Source organism: Leptonychotes weddellii, chromosome 9 (genome assembly GCF_054177405.1).
Source record: "Leptonychotes weddellii isolate Sample4059 chromosome 9, ASM5417740v2, whole genome shotgun sequence".
NCBI lineage: Eukaryota > Metazoa > Chordata > Mammalia > Carnivora > Phocidae > Leptonychotes > Leptonychotes weddellii.
In genome coordinates, this window is record NC_138377.1 from 24879169 (window position 1) to 24897922 (window position 18754).

Sequence of the window (18754 nt, forward strand, 5' to 3'; positions counted from 1 at the left end):
ATCCCAGGATCCTGGGATCACGACCTGAGCCGAAGGCAGCCACTTAACCAACTGAGCCAACCAGGCGCCCCTATCTTTTTTTTTTTTTAACATATAATGTATTATTTGTTTCAGAGGTACACGTCTGTGATTCATCAGTCTTACACAATTCACAGCGCTCACCATAGCACATACCCTCCCCAGTGTCTATCACCCAGCCACCCCACCCCTCCCACCCCCACCACTCCAGCAACCCTCAGTTTGTTTCCTGAGATTAAGAATTCCTCATATCAGTGAGATCATATGATACATGTCTTTCTGTGATTGACTTATTTCACTTAGCATAATACCCTCTAGTTCCATCCACGATGTGCTGTGTGTATATATATATATATATACACACACACACACACACACACAGACACACAAATGGAATATTATGCAGCCATCAAAAAACCCGAAATCTTGCCATTTGCAACAGACTATGTAGGATCTTAGACCATGTCCAGAACGTTAGTCTTTATCTCAAGACTAAAGGAAAGCCATTAAAGATAAAGGTGACATGATTAGTTGCTTTGTAAAAATATCTTTCTGGCTGCAGTGTGGAAGACCATCTAAGGGGGCAAAGAGTGTATGCAAGGATACCCCATTGGGAGAGGAAACAATGGTCATTCAGACTAGGTAGATGTCCTTGGAATTTACGGGGAAGTGTACTGAATTGAGATGTACTTAGAAGTAGGATCTGCAGGACCTGAGGTTGACTGACAGAATGACTACAGAGAACAAAGAGACAAAATTCTCAGGAAAAACTCAGTGCTTTGTAGCATGAAATGAGTGGATGGAGGAGCTATATACTTCCCTAGAGGAAAAAGAGGTTTTCTGTTTTTGTTGTTTTGAGGTTGAGGGTATTTAGAAGTGGAGGTCATGAATTCAATTCATGTCATAATCTTAGTTGTTTCATCATCTCTCCTAAAATCTTTGGGTCATAAATTTCTCTCACTGTAAGACTCTCAGAGGGAATTCTGCTGAATAGGAAGTTTGTTCCAACTTAAAGAATACTGTGTAAAACACATCCTTTCTGCTTGTTTTCAACTGTTCCTTTTTGACTGCTCTGATTTTTAAAACTCTTCTAACCTTGAACCTTGGCTTTATTTTGGTAAATTTTATTCTCTTAATTTACTTTGTACTTCTTATCCTGGGCTTAAATGACATGCTTTACATTTTGTTCATCAGGACATGGGTAATCCTTTGTGCCCTGAGCTATGTCTTATACACTGAGAGGTGAAGTCTTAAGAAATCCAAACCAGTCATCATCAAGAATTGACTCTAAATACTAAATAGTGCACTGTCATTTTTCTCTTGAATTTGTGGTAATTATTCTCCTCATGTGATTTGCTTAGCACAGTGTTGAGTGTGTTGAGAGTGTTGAGGCCCATAGCTTGACTGAGCTTGTCTTAGCTGCCATTGAAAGGTGGAGCATCTTTAGGTCTGTGGGAAATCAGTGACCTAATTTACCCCTCTGTATCAACTTGAACATTTGTCTATTTAGAATGTTCTAGACCAATCACCACCTCATTTCTCTAGCCCATAAAGAAAAATTTCTTCCTAGCCCAGGGAAGAATCAATTTGCTTTCCACTGTTAGCATAATCGAGTGTGACTGGTGTCACTCAAAGAGGCTGAACTGCACTCCTGGATCAGAGGGAAAAGGAGCCTTCCCCAAGCTACAACTCTCCTGGCAGAAAACGGCACTTTTCTTCAGGATTTTCTTTATCCCTTACAACGGCACTTTAAAAGCCAAAAGGAGGAAGCAAGCAGACAGTACAGAAACAGTAATACAGAAAGAGATTATAAATTGCTTATTTGTTTCTTTGGCCAGCTTTCTACTTTTCACAGACTAATGTATAGGAGCTTTCTGAATGTCGTTCATTATCATCTTTTTTCTTATTTATACGGCAAATTTTTCTAAGTTTGCCATTTATCTTTTGATTTTGTACATGCTATTTTATTGTGTCTCACAAAATACAGTGTTTTTTTTAAGTAGTCATATTTATCAATCATGTTTTTTCGTATTAGCTGGGTTTGCTGTCATTCTTACAAAGTCTTTCATTCCCCAACACCATTCAATTGTTTACCCAGACATATATAGGGAGAGAGAATCTTTTTTTTTTTTTTAATGTTAGTCACCATACATTACATCATTAGTTTTTGATGTAGTGTTCCATGATTCATTGTTTGTGAATAACACCCAGTGCTCCAAGCAATACGTGCCCTCCTTAATACCCATCACCCGGCTAACCCATCCCCCCACCCTCCGAGAGAATCTTAAGCAGGCTCCACATCCAGTGCAGAGCCAATGCATGACCTGAGATCATGACCTGAAATCATGAGTCAGATGCTTAACAACTGAGCCACCCAGGTGCCCCCTAAAATTTTTTATAGTTTCATTTTTTTTCTTTAATTTTTTTATTATCTCTTGGAATTTATTCTAGTGAAGGATTGAGCTAAGAATGTAATTTTTTCCCAAAAGTATACAGTCAACTGATCCAACACAGTTTATTGAATAAGCTATCCTGATTTTTTTTTTTTTTAAAGATTTATTTATTTGACACAGAGAGAGAGATAGCAAGAGAGAGAGAAAGAGAGAAAGAGCACAAGCAGGGGGAGCGGCAGGCAGAGGGAGAAGCAGGCTTCCTGCATGAGCAGGGAGCCCGATGCGGGGCTCGATCCCAGGACTCTGGAATCATGACCTGAGCTGAAGGCAGTGGTTTAACCAACTGAGCCACCCAGGCGCCCCTAAGCTATCCTGATTTTCTTTTAACTTTTTATTTTACATAAATACTCGCAGGAAGCTGTAAAATTAGTACAATGAACAGAAATTAATGAAATGGACAATAGGAAAACAATACAGAAAATCAACAAAACCAAAAGTTGGTCCTTTGAAAAATTAACAAAACTGACAAAGTTTTAGCTAAACTGACCAAGAAAAAATAGACAAGACTTAAATTACTAAAATCAGGAATGAAAGAAAGGGTATTATTACCTATCTTTCAGAAATAAAAAAGGATTATAAGGAAATACTAAGAACTGTATGCTAATAAATTACACAACTTAGATGAAATGGACAAATACCCAGAAGCTGACTCAAGAAGAAACAGAAAATCTTAGTAGACCTAAAACAAAGTTATTGAACTAGTAATTTTAAAACTCTCCAAAAAGAAAACCCAGGCCAGATAGCTTCATTGATGAATTCTACCAATCTATTCAAGAATACCAATCCTTCACAAACTCTTCCAAAAACAGAACAGGAGGGAACATTTCCCAACCCATTCTGAGGCCCATAGTACCCTGATACCAAAGTCAGGCAAACACATCACAAGAAAACAATAGACCATGAATATAGTCTCATAACCTTAAATGGATACAAAAAAACTCAACAAAATAGTAGCAAACTTCCAACAACATACTGGGGCACCTAGGTGGCTCAGTCACCCACATCGAGCCCCACATTGGGCTTCGCACTCAGAGTAGAGTCTGCTTGTCCCTCTCCCTCTGCTCCTCCTTCCGTTTGTGCATGCACACACACACACTCTCCCTCTCTCTCTCAAATAAATAAGTAAATAAATCTTAAAAAAAAAAATCTTATGGGTGCCTGGGTGGCTCAGTTGGTTAAACGTCCGCCTTTGGCTCTGGTCATGATCCAAGGGTCTTGGGATCGAGCCCTGCATCGGGCTCCCTGCTCAGCGGGGGGCCTGCTTCTCCCTCTTCTCCCTGCCTGTGCTGTCTCTCACTATCCCTGTCTCTCTCAAAAAATAAATAAAATCTTAAAAAAAATAAATAAATCCAACAACATATCAAGGAATTATACACCAGGAACAAGTGTCATTTATTCCAAGAATGCAAGACTGATTTAACATCTAAAAATTAATATAATAAACCATATCAATAGATTAAAAAGCAAAACCACATGATCATCTCAACAGAAGCAGAAAATGCATATGACAAAACCTAAAACTTCTGAGGGGAGGGAGTAAGGAGGACTTTATTATTTAATGGACACAGAATTTCTGTTTTGGATGATGAACAAGTTCTGGAAATGGAAAGTGGTAATTGTGAACATTGTGAACGTTCTTTTTTTTTTTAAAGATTTTATTTATTTATTTGAGAGAGAGAGAATGAGAGACAGAGAGCACGAGAGGGAAGAAGGCAGAGGGAGAAGCAGACCCCCCGCTGAGCAGGGAGCCCGATGCGGGACTCGATGCGGGACTCGATCCCGGGACCCCAGGATCATGACCTGAGCCGAAGGCAGTCGCTTAACCAACTGAGCCACCCAGGCGCCCGTGAACGTTCTTAATGCCACTGAATTATACACTTGAAAATTGTTAAAATGGCATATTTTGTTATATATATCTTATCACAATAAAAACAAAAACAAAAAACATCCCTTTATGATAAAACACTCAACAAACCAGGAACCAAATCAGGAATAGGAGGAAATCTCCTTAACTTGATAAAGGGTATCTACCAAATCCCACATCATACTTAATGGTAAAAGACTGAATGCTTTCTCCCTAAGATCTAGGAACAAAATAAAGATGTCCACTCTCACCTCTTCTATGTAACATTGTACTGGAGGTTCTAATCAGGCAAGAAGATGAAATAAAAAGCATTTGTACAGGAAAAGGAGAAACAAAAACTATCTCGGTATAGTCTAAGTCCATGTGCCTGAGGGCTTCTCAGCAGCAGTCCTAAACAGTATTTTTCAATAAATCTCCTTTCTCTAAAAGTGAGTCTGTTCCTTCAAAAAGAGACCAACTAGCGGGGTGCCTGGGTGGTGCAGTTGGTTCAGCTTCCGACTCTTGGTTTTGGCTCAGATCGTGATCTCAGGGTCATGAGACTGAGCCCCATGCCGGGCTCAGTGCAGAGTCTGCTTCAGTTTCTCTCTCCCTCTGCCCCTCCCCACCGCTCTCTCTAAAATACATAAATAGGTCTTTAAAAAAAAGAGAGACCAACTAGAATAAAGGTCTTATACACAGCCTGCCTTGTAAACTAGATCAATCTGAGAGAATGTCCAATCCTAATTTACTATCTTTAAGCTTTATTTACCACTGGGAAGTGATCTGGACATTTGAAAGAACCTGATTAACCACATGTACTACTATTATGAAAACATTCTTCTATAACATTCCTTCATAACACTAGTGAATTTAAAAACAAAGGCAACCTGTAATTCCCAGGTATCAAGATATAATTGCTCAAATATTTATTAATCATAAGGATTGCACAATAAAATTGAGATGCAACATGCAAAATATGAAAATAAAATTAATTTTCACCAAAGTCACAAAATCCTGATTCTTACCATGTATGGATCCACAGAAAGATAAAGAGTTCTCACTTGTACTTGTCCTTCATTGATATTATCTGATAAATTTACTTCTTCTACTCGGAAATTTTCTGCCACTGGATTACCATTTTTTCCTAAAATATTAAGGAAAATATAAAATCAAAAAGTTACTTTCCTATGTATTTATTATTCTTTAGAGGGTAACTCTAGGATTCAGATAACTCCCCTTTAATACAGACATGAATAAATCTATATTGTTTTGTAATTTCTCTGTAATACAGTATAAATTCTTCAAATAGGGCGCCTGGGTGGCTCAGTCGGTTGGGCGACTGCCTTTGGCTCAGGTCATGATCCCAGGGTCCTGGGATCGAGTCCCACATCGGGCTCCCTGCTCTGCAGGGAGCCTGCTTCTCCCTCTCCCACTCCCCCTGCTTGTGTTCCCTCTCTCGCTGTGTCTCTCTCTGTCAAATAAATAAATAAAATCTTTTAAAAATAAATAAATAAATAAATAAATTCTTCAAATAGTTTCAATTGCTCTTGATTTTCCCCAAGAAGTTCCTGTGGAATATTGCTAACAACCTCAAAATTTCTTTTTAAAGATGATTACAGATAAATCACCTCATCTGTTTTAAAATTATAGGATTTCAAAACGTGAAAACTCACAGCCACTTTAAATTATGAAAATCCAAAATTTACAAGGTAGCAGAAACACCACATCAGCCAAAACAAATAGTTAAGTAAACTTTCCTTCCTCATTTTAAGAAGAAATGGAAACTTAAATGAATGCACTTTTTTAAAAAAGTAAAGTCTTGGGGCACCTGGCTGGCTCAGTTGGTGGAGCATGCAACTCTTGATCTCAAGGTTGTGGGTTCAAGCCCCACACTGGTGTGGAGCCTATTTTAAAATAAATTAAAAAGTCTTGAAAACTAGAAAATTTGAAATATTGAAAGAAAAATCTGTAAGCAGAATATGCCATCACTAAAAGTGTATTCTTACTCAGTTATGTTTAATATAAGCAAACTTCCTATTGATTAAATCATCAAATGTCTAAGGTGGCAACAGAATATAAACATTTTAATCTAACAGCTCACTTTACTAAAACTGAAGTCAGAAAAGGTAAGTGGGGGCGGGGAGGAAAAACAAACAAGGTAAGTGATTTCCCCAGGCCACACACTAAGTAAACAGTAAAACCAAAGCAGCACGCACCCAAACCTCCCAGGTTATTTCCACACCTAAGTTCCTATGATTCAGGTTAGATGTCAGCACAGACATAGGTCAGTGCTTTTCACATAAAACAGAAAGGCAAATTTTAAGAATCAGTGATACATACTACAAAGGAAAAACAAAAGCTATATATATTTGTAGTGTAACCTTTTAAATATAATAATTCCAAAATACCTTTTCTTCTTCAACAAACAGCCTTGATAAATAAGTAACCACTTTAAAAACTGATACTACACTGCTTAAAGAGTTTCTTCTAGTATCTCTACTACGGTTAATATCTTCCTAACTTAATTTACCACATTGACTATTACTTTTTGTTCCTTCATTTTCATTAATAATTATCAAAGACTGGGGTGCCTGGGTGGCTCAGTTAGTTCAGTGTCCCACTACTGATTTCTGCTCAGGTCATGATCTCAGAGTAATGGGATCCACCGACCTTGGGCTCCGTGCTCAGCAGGGAGTCTACTTGAGACTCTCTCCTTCCCCCTCTCCTTCTGCCCCTCCCTCTGCTGTCTCATAAATAAATCTTTAAAAATAACAATAATTATCAAAGACCACAGTTGTTCATTCATCACAGACAAATACATACCAGGTCGGGAATTCAATACCACTCTTTGTACAATCATCACCTTGCTGCACAGTGGTCTCACAAGATTTCTGTATAAAATAACTCCTATAAACAGAAAAGTTTTTAAATCACAGAGTTTTAAAATATTCAGCAATTAAAAAAAAAAGCACATTTGTGTTTTTGAACAAGGAGAAGAAAAATCAAATTTAGGATCCAGAAAAGATATAGTCTGCTGTCAGAGTTTGCCTCTGCAAACATGTAAAGAAAGACTAAATCTAGTTAGAATTTTTGGCTAATAGGAACAAGTTCAAAAGACTAAGACAAAATGTTTTTGGCCTCATAATTCAAGCACATTCATTTTATACCATCATGAGTAAGCCTCCCACTGTGGCTTGATTAAAAGAAAACATGATTTATTCCTCCAGAGTCAAACAGTTAATCTAGTAGCAAAATAAAAACACTAGCTGCTTGAGATGTAACCAAATTTTCAAAAAATATTTTATTCATTTATCAAAATGGAAATTAACAGTTTTGTTTATAATAGAAGTAAAACATCAGAGGTGCTTGGCTGGCTCAGTTGGAAGAGCATGTGACTCTTGACCTCGGGATTCTGAGTTTGAGCCCCATGTTGGGTGTAGAAATTACTAAAAAAAAAATAAACTTAAAAAAAAAAACAAGGAAAACATTAAAAGCATTCCTCACATCATAGGAAATTCTGTAATACAGAATGGCACAATAAGAAAGTAAAGGATCAGTTTATTCTGGATTTTCAATTTGAGCTAATGAAAGAAACAAAATGAAGTTCCAGTGCTGGCACTATCTGACTTGGGGGAAACAGCCCTGATCTTAGGGAGTGTTACTATGTGCCAAGCACTACTGGGAGTGCTATGAAATATATACACACACACACATATATTCATTTAATATTTCATGTATACATTCTTTTTTCAAAGATTTTTTTTTTTTTTTTTTTTTTTATTTGACAGAGAGAGACACAGCGAGAGAGGGAACACAAGCAGGGGGAGTGGGAGAGGGAGAAGCAGACTCCCTGCCGAGCAGGGAGCCCGATGTGGGGCTCGATCCCAGGATCCTGGGATCATGACCAGAGCCGAAGGCAGACGCTTAACGACTGAGCCACCCAGGCGCCCCTCTTTTTTCAAAGATTTTAAGTAATCTCCACACCCAACGTGGGGCTCGACCTTACAATCCTGAGATCAAGAGTCACATGCTCTACTGACTGATCCTGCTAGTCCTGACTGATCCTGATCCCCAAATATATATACTCTTTTAATCTCCTAACAATCCTATTAAGTAGTATTATTATCCCCATTTTACAGAGGAGGAAACTGAGCCTTAAAGGGTTTAAGCACTTTCCTAAGGTGGTGGAGCTAAAATTCAAACCCAAGCTGCCTGACATTCCAGAGCCAATCTCTTAACTACTACATAAAAATTTCCATCCTGGGGGCGCCTGGGTGGCTCAGTCGTTAAGCATCTGCCTTTGGCTCAGGTCCTGATCCCAGGGTCCTGGGATCGAGCCCCACATCAGGCTCCCTGCTCCGCGGGGAGCCTGCTTCTCCCTCTCCCACTCCCCCTTGCTTGTGTTCCCTCTCTTGCTGTGTCTCTGTCAAATAAATAAAAATCTTTAAAAAAAAAAATTTCCATCCTGTATGTTTAAGTTGTTTGACTTCTAAAATGCTAAGCAAACATTATCTTTCTTAAAATTAATATACTTATTTACCACTTCTGTCTTCTCTCCTTAGATATTTTATCATCTTTAGTACTAACATTGAGAAGCCCGAAGGAAAACAATTTTATCAACCACTTATTTTTTATAACAATTGCAACATATTTAGCTCTTAACATCATTTCTAATTTTATATTGTAAAAGATTTTATACAGCAGCACACTTAAACATTTGACAACCATCTGTAAATCCATTTGACATTTAATAATCCTTTGCCTTGTATCACTGGGTAATTTTGTTTATGCATAACTCTACTCCTAATCCAGTTTCTAAGTTTGCGGGATATTTCAATTTCTTCATTTTTCTCTGTATCCTATAAAGTACCTAAGTATCCTAAATAAACCTGATATTCATATATACTCCAAAAAAAGTTAAATAATCATCACAGGGTATTTCTCAAATCTTGCTCACCATAGTATTTATACGGAGATAATTTATACAGAATTTTCACAAAGATTCCATTACTTATTCTTTAAAACAAAGTTATATAGGTAAATATATTACTATTCTCATTTTACAGGGAAAGCAGAGATACAGTTTGTACCCAAGATCACATGGCAGGTAAGCAGAGGAGTTGGGACTGGAATATAAATCTTCTCATACCAGATCTCGCATGCCTCCCTCTTTGCACTATTGTCCCACAATCTCCCACAAACAGGGTTTTTAGATATAGAGCCATATAATGATGTCCAACCCTCCTACAGGTACTCTTTCCTAGAGGAAGGGAATTCTACTCCCAATTAAGAACTAAATGATGTTAGCAACATTCAGTAAGACAGAAGGAAGAACACTGCTTTCTTTTTATAATATATGTATTTATAACCTCACTGGTTGTGACATTAATGGCTAGCTGCCCTCAATATCCTTTCTCTCTTTCATGCACAATGTTGCCCTGCTAAAAGACTGCATTTCCCTGTTTGCCCTTAAAACAATCCCAGACATCATCCTACTGCCAAAAATCCCTCGGTTTGGATCTCTGGTAACAGATTATTTTAAAAACAAATACTAGGGGCGCCTGGGTGGCTCAGTTGTTAAGCGTCTGCCTCCGGCTCAGGTCATGATCCCAGGGTCCGGGGTCCTGGGCTCGAGCCCTACATCATCGGGCTCCCCGCTCCCCGGGAAGCCTGTTCTCCCTCTCCCACTCCCCCTGCTAGTGTTCCCTCTCTTGCTGTGTCTCTTTCTGTCAAAAAATAAATAAAATCTTAAAAATAAATAAACACTATACCATTAACTTGATCGAACTGTTAATATAGGTAATTCCTTAACATTATCTAATACCTAGTACATATTCAAATTCCCTGATTGTCTCAAACATGTCTTTTTTTTGCCAACTGTAGGCAATTTATTTAATTTTCCCCCTTTTTTAAATTTAAATTCAATTAACTAACATATAATGTATTATTGTTTCAGAGGTAGAGGTCAGTGATTCATCAGTGTTATATAACACCCAGTGCCCATTACATCACGTGCTCTCCTTAATGTCTATCACCCAGTTACCCCATCCCCCCACCTCCCTCCCCTCCAGCAACCCTCAAACATGTCTTTTCACAATTGGTTCTTTAGAATCAGGATTCAAGGTTCACATACTACCTTTTGAGTCTCCTCTCCTTTTTTATTTCATGCCATCAATTGTTGAAGAAACATTTGTTGCTTAATTCCTTTGTCTATGGAATGTCCTTTGATTGCTTCCTCATGGTGTCATTTACCTCATTCTTTTATTTTCCCTATCCATACCCCCCACCATCCCTGACTAGTAGTTAGACCTAGAGATTTGATTAGATGCAGTTTCAGTTTTTTAGGCAAGAATCTTTAAAGGTGATGCTGTGTGCATCCTATTTCATCACATCAAGAAGTCCAAAATATTTTGGGGGCTAAACATATTTTTTTTTTTATTTGACGGAGAGAGAGACAGCGAGAGAGGGAACACAAGCAGGGAGAGTGGGAGAGGGAGAAACAGGCTCCCTGCCGAGCAGGGAGTCCGATGTGGGGCTCGATCCCAGGACCCTGGGATCATGACCTGAACCGAAGGCAGACGCTTAACCGACTGAGCCACCCAGGTGCCCCTAAACATATTTTTAAGAGGAAATTTTCTATTGAATCACCTTATGTGTAAATTATGGAAGAATTAAAAAGCAAAATTTTCCAATTTGATGCTGGATCCAAAGGTAACTGCCCCAAAGTGGTTATTAACAGCACCATAATTTTCAATCAGAGGAGTCTTCCCAAGTGAAGTTTCATATTTGCCCTCTTCCCTGATTACTTTCAATGTATGCTTTCTTTAAAATATGCACACTGTAGATTTGTCCAAATGCTGTTTATCAAATTAAAAGTACACTATCAAATTTCTCTCCTTCTGTATTAAATTAGAAAGTTTTCAACTGTCAAATACGAAAATTAACTAAGATAGGATAATTGCACAATATCCCTTGATAGGACAACAAACAACACATTTAAAACATAAAGAACTTGATTTAGTAACAAAATTAAAATCTTAAAATATGACACACCTAGTTCTAGAGCTGAAAGGAGGACGTAGTGGTGGTGTGACATTCATCGCTAGTAGAGGAGTGGGGAGGGGACACTCAACTCTTTATTGACTGACATTAAGCACACCATGTTTGTTTGGTCTGATATTAAGTGGATTTCCAATTATGTTAAGTAATATACCAAAATAACACCAGATCAAGAATCAACTGAAAAATTCACTCCCGCCCCGCATCAGGCTTCCCTGCTCAGCGGGGAATCTGCTTCTTCTCTCCCTCTGCTGCTCCCCCTGCTTGTGCACGCTATCAAATAAATAAATAAAATCTTTAAGAAAAGAAAATTTCACTCCTGTGCTGGTCATAAAGAGCGTGTTATTTGAGCGTCTACCTTGTAGCCTAGTATTAGGAAAAGGGCACTGAACTAAGGAGACAGAGTACTTGGCTGGGTTCTAATCACGTGGGATCTTAGGAAAGGCTCTTCTCTCAGCCAGTCTTCTGAAATGCTACTAAGTGCCAGAACTGGGCTAAAGTTTTTATAATCACTGTCTCGCTTAACCCCTCCACCCAACAACTCTATGAAGATGGTACTGTCATTTATGCCCATTTTCTAGACGAGGAAAGGGAGTAAACAGAGCGGTCGAATAACTTGCCCATGTTTGCACAACTGGTAATGACCGACACTGGAACCCACACTCAATCAAACACAATACATCCCACTTCCATAACATGAGCTTCTTAATATCTTTTTCAACAAAACACTTCTCTATCCTGATCTCGTTCAATTATCCTGCCATAAACGGCTCTGCTGACACGGCCTTGTTATAAAAGGTGGAAATCTCTGGGATTTCCTCCACTCTTTCTGGCTCGCTGGTCGCTCCCTCTCCTTTTGAGTGTTCTGGTTTCCTCCTCCTGCCCAAGTCTAGTATCTGGGGATTCCTGCCTGGCTCTTCCCCTTTCCCATACTGACCTCCCCTTCCTCTCTGGCTCCCACTACCAACCATTCACACGGAAATTAATAAAAATCTGCGTCTACAGCCCAAATTTCAAACTGGCTTCCCTGACTGTAAGCGCCGAGAGGATAGGGATTTGTGTCCACGATTTATGTTCACTCTGTATGGCACATGATAGGGGGCTCAATAAAATGTGTTAAATGAACGTCCCAGACGCACCTTAAACACAATTACGTCCAAACTCGAGGTTGTTTACTCCCAACAGTTAAGTAAAAAAAAATAAAATCTGCCTCTGTTCCTTCTGGAGCATTCCCTAGCCTAGTGACCTAGGCAATAACGCCCGCGTCGCCGCAGCTCCGGAAAAAAAATGGAGGCCACCCTGGCTCCTCGATCCTCCCACACCCGGAAGGCGCGAGCCAGCCCAGGGTTCCCCGGCCAGCAGCTGTGGGGCCGCCCCTCTCCCGGCACTCACCCTCACGCAGCTGGGGAGGAAATCTCGCGCGGCGTGTGGAGCTTGCGAGGGGCCTGCCGCGCGACCTCGGGCCTCCCAACCCAGTACGCAGGCGCACTGCTAGACCTCTGGTCCTCGCCTCCGCCCCCTCCGCTCCAGCGGCGGGCTTTTACAGTTTAGGCAGGTTTTCTGGGTTCCCACGTTTCGGAGAGAGGTGGGGAAGGTGCGGAGTTTTAAAGGATCCTCACTTGTCTGGGCAGTGTGTTGTGGGTTTTTTTGTTGTTGCTGGCGGGGGAGGGGCAGAGGTCTGAGCCCAAATCAAGAGTGGGTGGCGTACCTGACTGAGCTACTCAGGAATTTAATTCGTTGTATGGACTTCTCTCTGAGCCTCAGATTGGGGAAAATTACAGTGAGACAGCGGCCATCAAGCCTATCCCTGGTTTTATAGGCAGGGAAACTGAGACTTGGAGAGCTGATGTGGTTGGACCACCCACTTTTCTGCTGGTTAGGGGCAATGTTGGGGTTAAAATTGCCTCTCCAGATTGCTGGGCTAGGACCCTTTCCCTTACAACAGGGCTGTCTTTTCTTTCACAAAGAATCCCAGCTTCCTCAAAGATGGATTACCCAATGTTGAAAGAGGAATTCAACTGCTTCCTTTTTGACTTTCTAATTGATTAAATTCTTTCAAGTCTATCTCCTAACTCAGGCAAAAGATCCTGCAGGCAAAGCATCCCCTCAAGCAGTAAGGACTGCCCTGAGCCAGCAAGACCCCAGTGACTGACCCCAAGACAATGACTGATGTGACCTTTACTGCCCACCTGCACATACCCATGACCTTTGCCCCACATTTTCCTTATATAAACCTGGAAGTATTTTCAGCACTTTGGAGGCAGTCTTTGAGACACTAGTCCACTGTTTTCCCATTGTTAGCCTCACTGAAATAAAATGCCTTTCTCCTTTCACCTTTTGTCTCTCTGCCTTTGGATTTTATTAGCGGCAAGTGGCCAAACCTGGTCAAATCCCCAGAGCCAGGTACCCTTGCACCCCTGTGCCCCTGCTACAGTGTGAACTGATTTCTCAATTTCATTAATTATTAATTGCCTTTTGTGTTGAACTGGGTTGAGCAAGACTTATTCCTAAGACAGCTTGGATCCCCAGGGACTTTAATAAACCCTAAGAGAGACCATTCTGAATTAGGCAGGTGAAGGAATTGCTATTTATATTGTATTCATGTCAGAGCTAATAGCTCAGCATACATCATGGTATTCAGTAGCTGAATGATGACTGGGGTAGTGAGCAAGAGGGTGAGAATCATTCAACAGGTTGGAGCTTCTGGTAGCTTTATCTCTTAAAAATTTTTTTTAAGATTTTATTTATTTATTTGACAGAGAGCACAAGCCCGGGGAGCGGCCCGCAGAGGGAGAGGGAGAAGCAGGCTCCCTGCTGAGCAGAGAGCCCAACACGCCACTCCATCCCAGGACGGTGGGATCACGACCAAGGCAAAGGCAGACTCAACCGACTGAGCCACTCAGGTGCCCCTCATCTCTGAAATTTTTAACTTCCTTTGAGAAAGCTTCAGGAAAGGACTGGAAAGATTATAGTACTTTGCAAACTCAGGCAGGAGCTTATCTCTTATTGGTCTTGTACAGGTAGACCTTCAATAACATTTTTTTAATAACTTGAACCAATTGATGAAAAAAGAAAATGCTGGGTGCCTGGGTGGCTCAGTCGTTAAGCATCTGTCTTCGGCTCAGGTCATGATCCCAGGGTCCTGGGATCAAGTCCAAGGTCGGGCTCCCTGCTCTGCGGAGAATCTGCTTCTCCCTCTACCCCTCTCCCCTTCTCCTGCTCTCTCTCTCACTCTCTCTCATGCTCTTTCTCTCTCAGATAAATAAACAAAATCTTAAAAAAAAAAACTCTAACAGACTAAAAGTAATAGCATAAAGTAAAGGTAGTCTAGAACTTGATCTTGAAAGAAACTTTTTTTTTTAAGATTTTATTTATTTATTTGAGAGATAGAGGGAGCATGTGCGGGGGAAGGAGCAGAGGGAGAGAAACAAGCCGACTCTCAGCTGAGCAGGGAGCCTGACCTGGGACTCAGTCCCAGGACTGTGGGATTATGACTTGATGACTTGAGCGAAGGCAGACACTTAACCGACTGAGCCACCCAGGCACCCCTAAGCATCCAACTCTCAATTTCAGGTCAGGTAATGATCTCAGGGTTGTGGGATCTAGCCCCACATTGAGCTCCACGATCAGCACTGAGTCTGCTTGTCCCTCTCCCTCTGCTCCTCTCCTCACTCTCTCTCTAGAATAAACAAATAAAATGTTTTTTAAAAATAAATAAATAAATAAATCATGATCTCATGAAAGGAGAGAAACCTATCCAGAATATACCTAGCTAAACTTCTCCCAAATTCCTGAACCTCAGAAACTGTGTGAGATAATAATTAATGTTATAAGCTGCTAAGTTTGGGAGTAGTTGGTTATGCAGCAATAGATAACTAATATGCCCATTAAAAGAGAATTACAACCCCTTAGGGAAATGGCTGATTCCAGGGCTGGGGCAGGGTAGGTACCAAATGAGCCTAGAACATCTTTTTTGCTAGAAATTAAGGAAGTGTTGAAAAAATGATGAAGCATATCACGGGGACACAGAAGCCAGCTTGAAGGGAATCCTACTGGCCAAATCTGGGACAATTTGAGCACCAAAGTAATTAAGTAGAATAATGATTTCTAAACATTGTAGAAATAGAAATTCATGATTCTGTAACAATAATAAAAAAGAGAGAATGGAGGGTTCTTGCTTACAGCAGAATGCTGAGGACCAGCTAATAAATACAAAGGAGAGTACTAGAGTTGGAAAGTTATCCTTTTATAGCTTTCATAGTAAAGATTGGATCAGATAAGAATTATCAATGGATGGTAAATCTAGGAGGACTAAGATTCTGCACCCAATCCAGTGGTGGGTGGGTACTTCCCACACACCGCCAAACAATGTTCCAACACCAGCTGGTTATCCTACAATTCAACTCCATTTCGGTGCTATCTATCTGGAGATAGCATCAGATCCCACAGGTTAAGGGCTCAATCCTACAAGACTGCCCCCCACACACACACATACACACACTTCAGATACTAATTGAAAGTCCAGGTTGTCACCTATGCTCCTGACCGAATGTCTATAGATTGGAGGTTCTAACGGCCCCTCCTTGGATTCGATTAAGTTGCTAGAATGGCTCATAGAACCCAGAGAAACACTTTACTTACTAGATTACCAGTTTATTATAAAATGACATAACTCATGGGGCACCTGCCTGGCTCAGTCAGTGGAGCATGCAACTCTTGATCTCAGGGTCGTGAGTTCAAGTCCCACAATGGGTGTGGAGCCTACTTAAGATAAAATAAAAACAAAACAAATAAAATAAAATAAATGATGTGACTCAGGAACAGCCAGATGGAAGAGGTGCATAGGGCAAAGTATGGGAAAAGGATGTGGAGCTTCCATGCCCTTTCTAAGTTCCACACTCTCCCTGTATCTCCACATGTTTACCAACCCAGAAGCTCTCCAAACCCTTATCCTTTTGGGTTTCTATGGAGGCTTCATTACAAAGGCATGATTGATTAAATCATTGGCCATTGGTGATTGAATTCAATCTCCAGCCCCTGTCCCCTCCCTGGATGTAGGGTGGAGGGAGGACTGAAAGTTCCAACCCTCTAATCACTTAATTGGTTGCCCTGGCATCTTTAGGTTACCTAGGCTTTCTAAAAGTTATCTCATTTTTTATAAGTTTACTTATTTATTTTTAGTTCTTTCTACACCCAGTGTGGGACTCAAACTCATGACCCTGAGATCAAGAGTGGCACACTCCACTGACTGAGCTAGCCAGGCTCCCCTAGAAGTGACCTCATTAACATAACAGAAAACACCTAGACCATTCTCATCACTTGGGAAGTTCCAAGGGTTTTAGGAACTCTGTGCCAGAAATGAAAGAAGACCAAATATATATTTCTTATTATAAATCACAATATAACAGGGACATTGTGTTGAGGAACAAGATATTTACATGGTCATAAAGTAGAAAAATCGAACAATAACTTAAGCAGGTAATCAAAATTAACATCACCAATGAAGGACAGATGTATCTTGAATGGCTCCAGACATGATAAAGTATACTACAGTATATTTCAAACTATGCTACAAAATACTATATTAGATGTAGAGTATAAGTATTAGATATGGAAATTATCTAAATCGTCTTTTTTTTAAAAAATAATCTCTATACCCAACATGGGGCCTGAACCCACAATCCCAAGATGGAGAGCTGCACGCCCCATCAACTGAGCCAGCCAGGCTGCTCAGTGGGGAGTCTGCTTCTCCCTCTGCCTCTGCTCCCACCCCACCCCCTGCTCATGCTCTCTCTCTCTAATAAATAAATAAAATCTTAAAAAAAAAAGAAAACATTTTCAACACAAAAATAATCACATTAAGATTAAAAGTCAATATGTTCGATTATATTCCATGCTCTCTGTGTGTACCTAATACCTTCTTTGTTAAAGAAGAAAAGAATTTTGTTTGAATTCTTCTTAAACCAGATTTAACCGATGAGTCTAAGGGCTTTTATTCCAAGAAAGAACCATCTTGCTTTATGGTGTCAACACCAGTCACCATAGGTTGGGAAGAAGCTACTGGCGTAAAATTGTTCATAATATTTCCTTAGTGAGCTTCTTGGATGTATAGATTAATGTTTTTCATCAAATTTAAGAAGTTTCCAGCCATTATTTCTTCAAATATTCTTTTCTTCCCCTTTCTCTCTCCCCTCTCCTTCTGGGACTACAATTGCATGTATGTTAGTATGCTAATATCTCATAGATCTCTGAAGTTCTGTTCATTTTTCTTTGATTTTTTTCCTCTCTGTATTCAGATTGGGTCATTTCTTTTTTCTTAGATTTGGGGGGCAGGCAGAGAGAGAGGGAGAGAGAGAATCTCAAGCAGACTCCACACCAAGCACAGAGCCTGACACAGGGCTTGATCTCACGACCCAGAGATCATGACCTGAGCCAAAACCAAGTCAGACACTTAACCCCGACTGAGTTACCCAGGTGCCCCCAGATTGGGTCATTTCTATTGATCTATCTTCCAGTTCATTCCTGCCACCTCAAATCTGCTGCTGAGCCCTCTAGTGAATTTTTCAGTTATTGTACTCTTCACTTCCAGAATTTCCATTTGGTTTTGTTTTAAAATTTCTATATCTTTATTGAGAATCTCTTTTTGTTGCTACATTGTTGTGTGCTTTCCTTTAATTCTTTAAACATGGTTTTCTTTAGTTCTTTGCACATATATAATTTTTAATTTTTTATTGTTATGTTCCTATCTCTTTATTAGTTATTGCCCAATTGATCTATCACTTTTTAAATAAGTTATATTAAAGTTTTCCATTGTGATTGTGGTTTTGTTAATTCTCCTTGTAACTCCAGTTAGTTTTTTTGTTTTTGTTTTTGTTTTTAATTTTTTATTGTTATGTTCCTATCTCTTTATTAGTTATTCTTTGCACATATTTTTAATAGCCGCTTTAAAGTCTTTGCTAAATTCGGGGCACCTGGGTGGCTCAGTCATTTGGGCAGCATGCTCTCGATTTCGGCTGGGGTCATTATCTCAGGGTCCTGGGATCGAGCCCCCTGTCAGCCTCCATGCTCGGCAGGAAATCCACTTGGGGATTTCTCTCCTTCTCCCTTTGCTCCTCCCCCTGCTCCAGTTTTCTCTCCCACTCTCTCTCTCTTAAATAAATAAATAAATCTTTATTTTTTTTAATGTTTTAATTTTTTAAAGATTTTATTTATTTATTTGACAGAGAGAGACACAGCGAGAGAGGGAACACAAGTCGGGGAGTGGGAGAGGGAGAAGCAGGCTTCCTGCCGAGCAGGGAGCCCCATGAGGGGCTCAATCCCAGGACCCTGGGATCATGACCTGAGCTGAAGGCAGACGCTTAACGACTGAGCCACCCAGGCG

General features: G+C 40.1%; 1 protein-coding gene and 1 long non-coding RNA gene across 4 annotated transcripts in view; one reads left to right on the plus strand and one right to left on the minus strand.

The window, feature by feature from the left end:
• The window catches only part of PTGR2 (prostaglandin reductase 2), a 28562-nt gene extending 15669 nt beyond the window's left edge, over positions 1 to 12893 (minus strand). The window contains exons 1-3 of one of the 3 annotated variants that reach the window (XM_006730945.3): positions 12766 to 12893; positions 7138 to 7221; positions 5340 to 5458 (exon numbers count right to left, since the gene is read on the minus strand). In XM_006730945.3, the coding sequence (XP_006731008.2) occupies positions 5340 to 5458; positions 7138 to 7174 (156 nt within the window). In that variant the 5' untranslated portion in view covers positions 7175 to 7221; positions 12766 to 12893. The other 2 variants (XM_031025553.2, XM_081830266.1) reach the window with 2 other exon arrangements.
• The window catches only part of LOC145723393 (uncharacterized), a 15490-nt gene continuing 9575 nt past the window's right edge, over positions 12840 to 18754 (plus strand). Inside the window, exons 1-2 of the long non-coding RNA XR_014148369.1 lie at positions 12840 to 12928; positions 14137 to 14276. This is a non-coding gene — a long non-coding RNA (uncharacterized LOC145723393). The remainder of the gene's footprint in view (positions 12929 to 14136; positions 14277 to 18754) is intronic.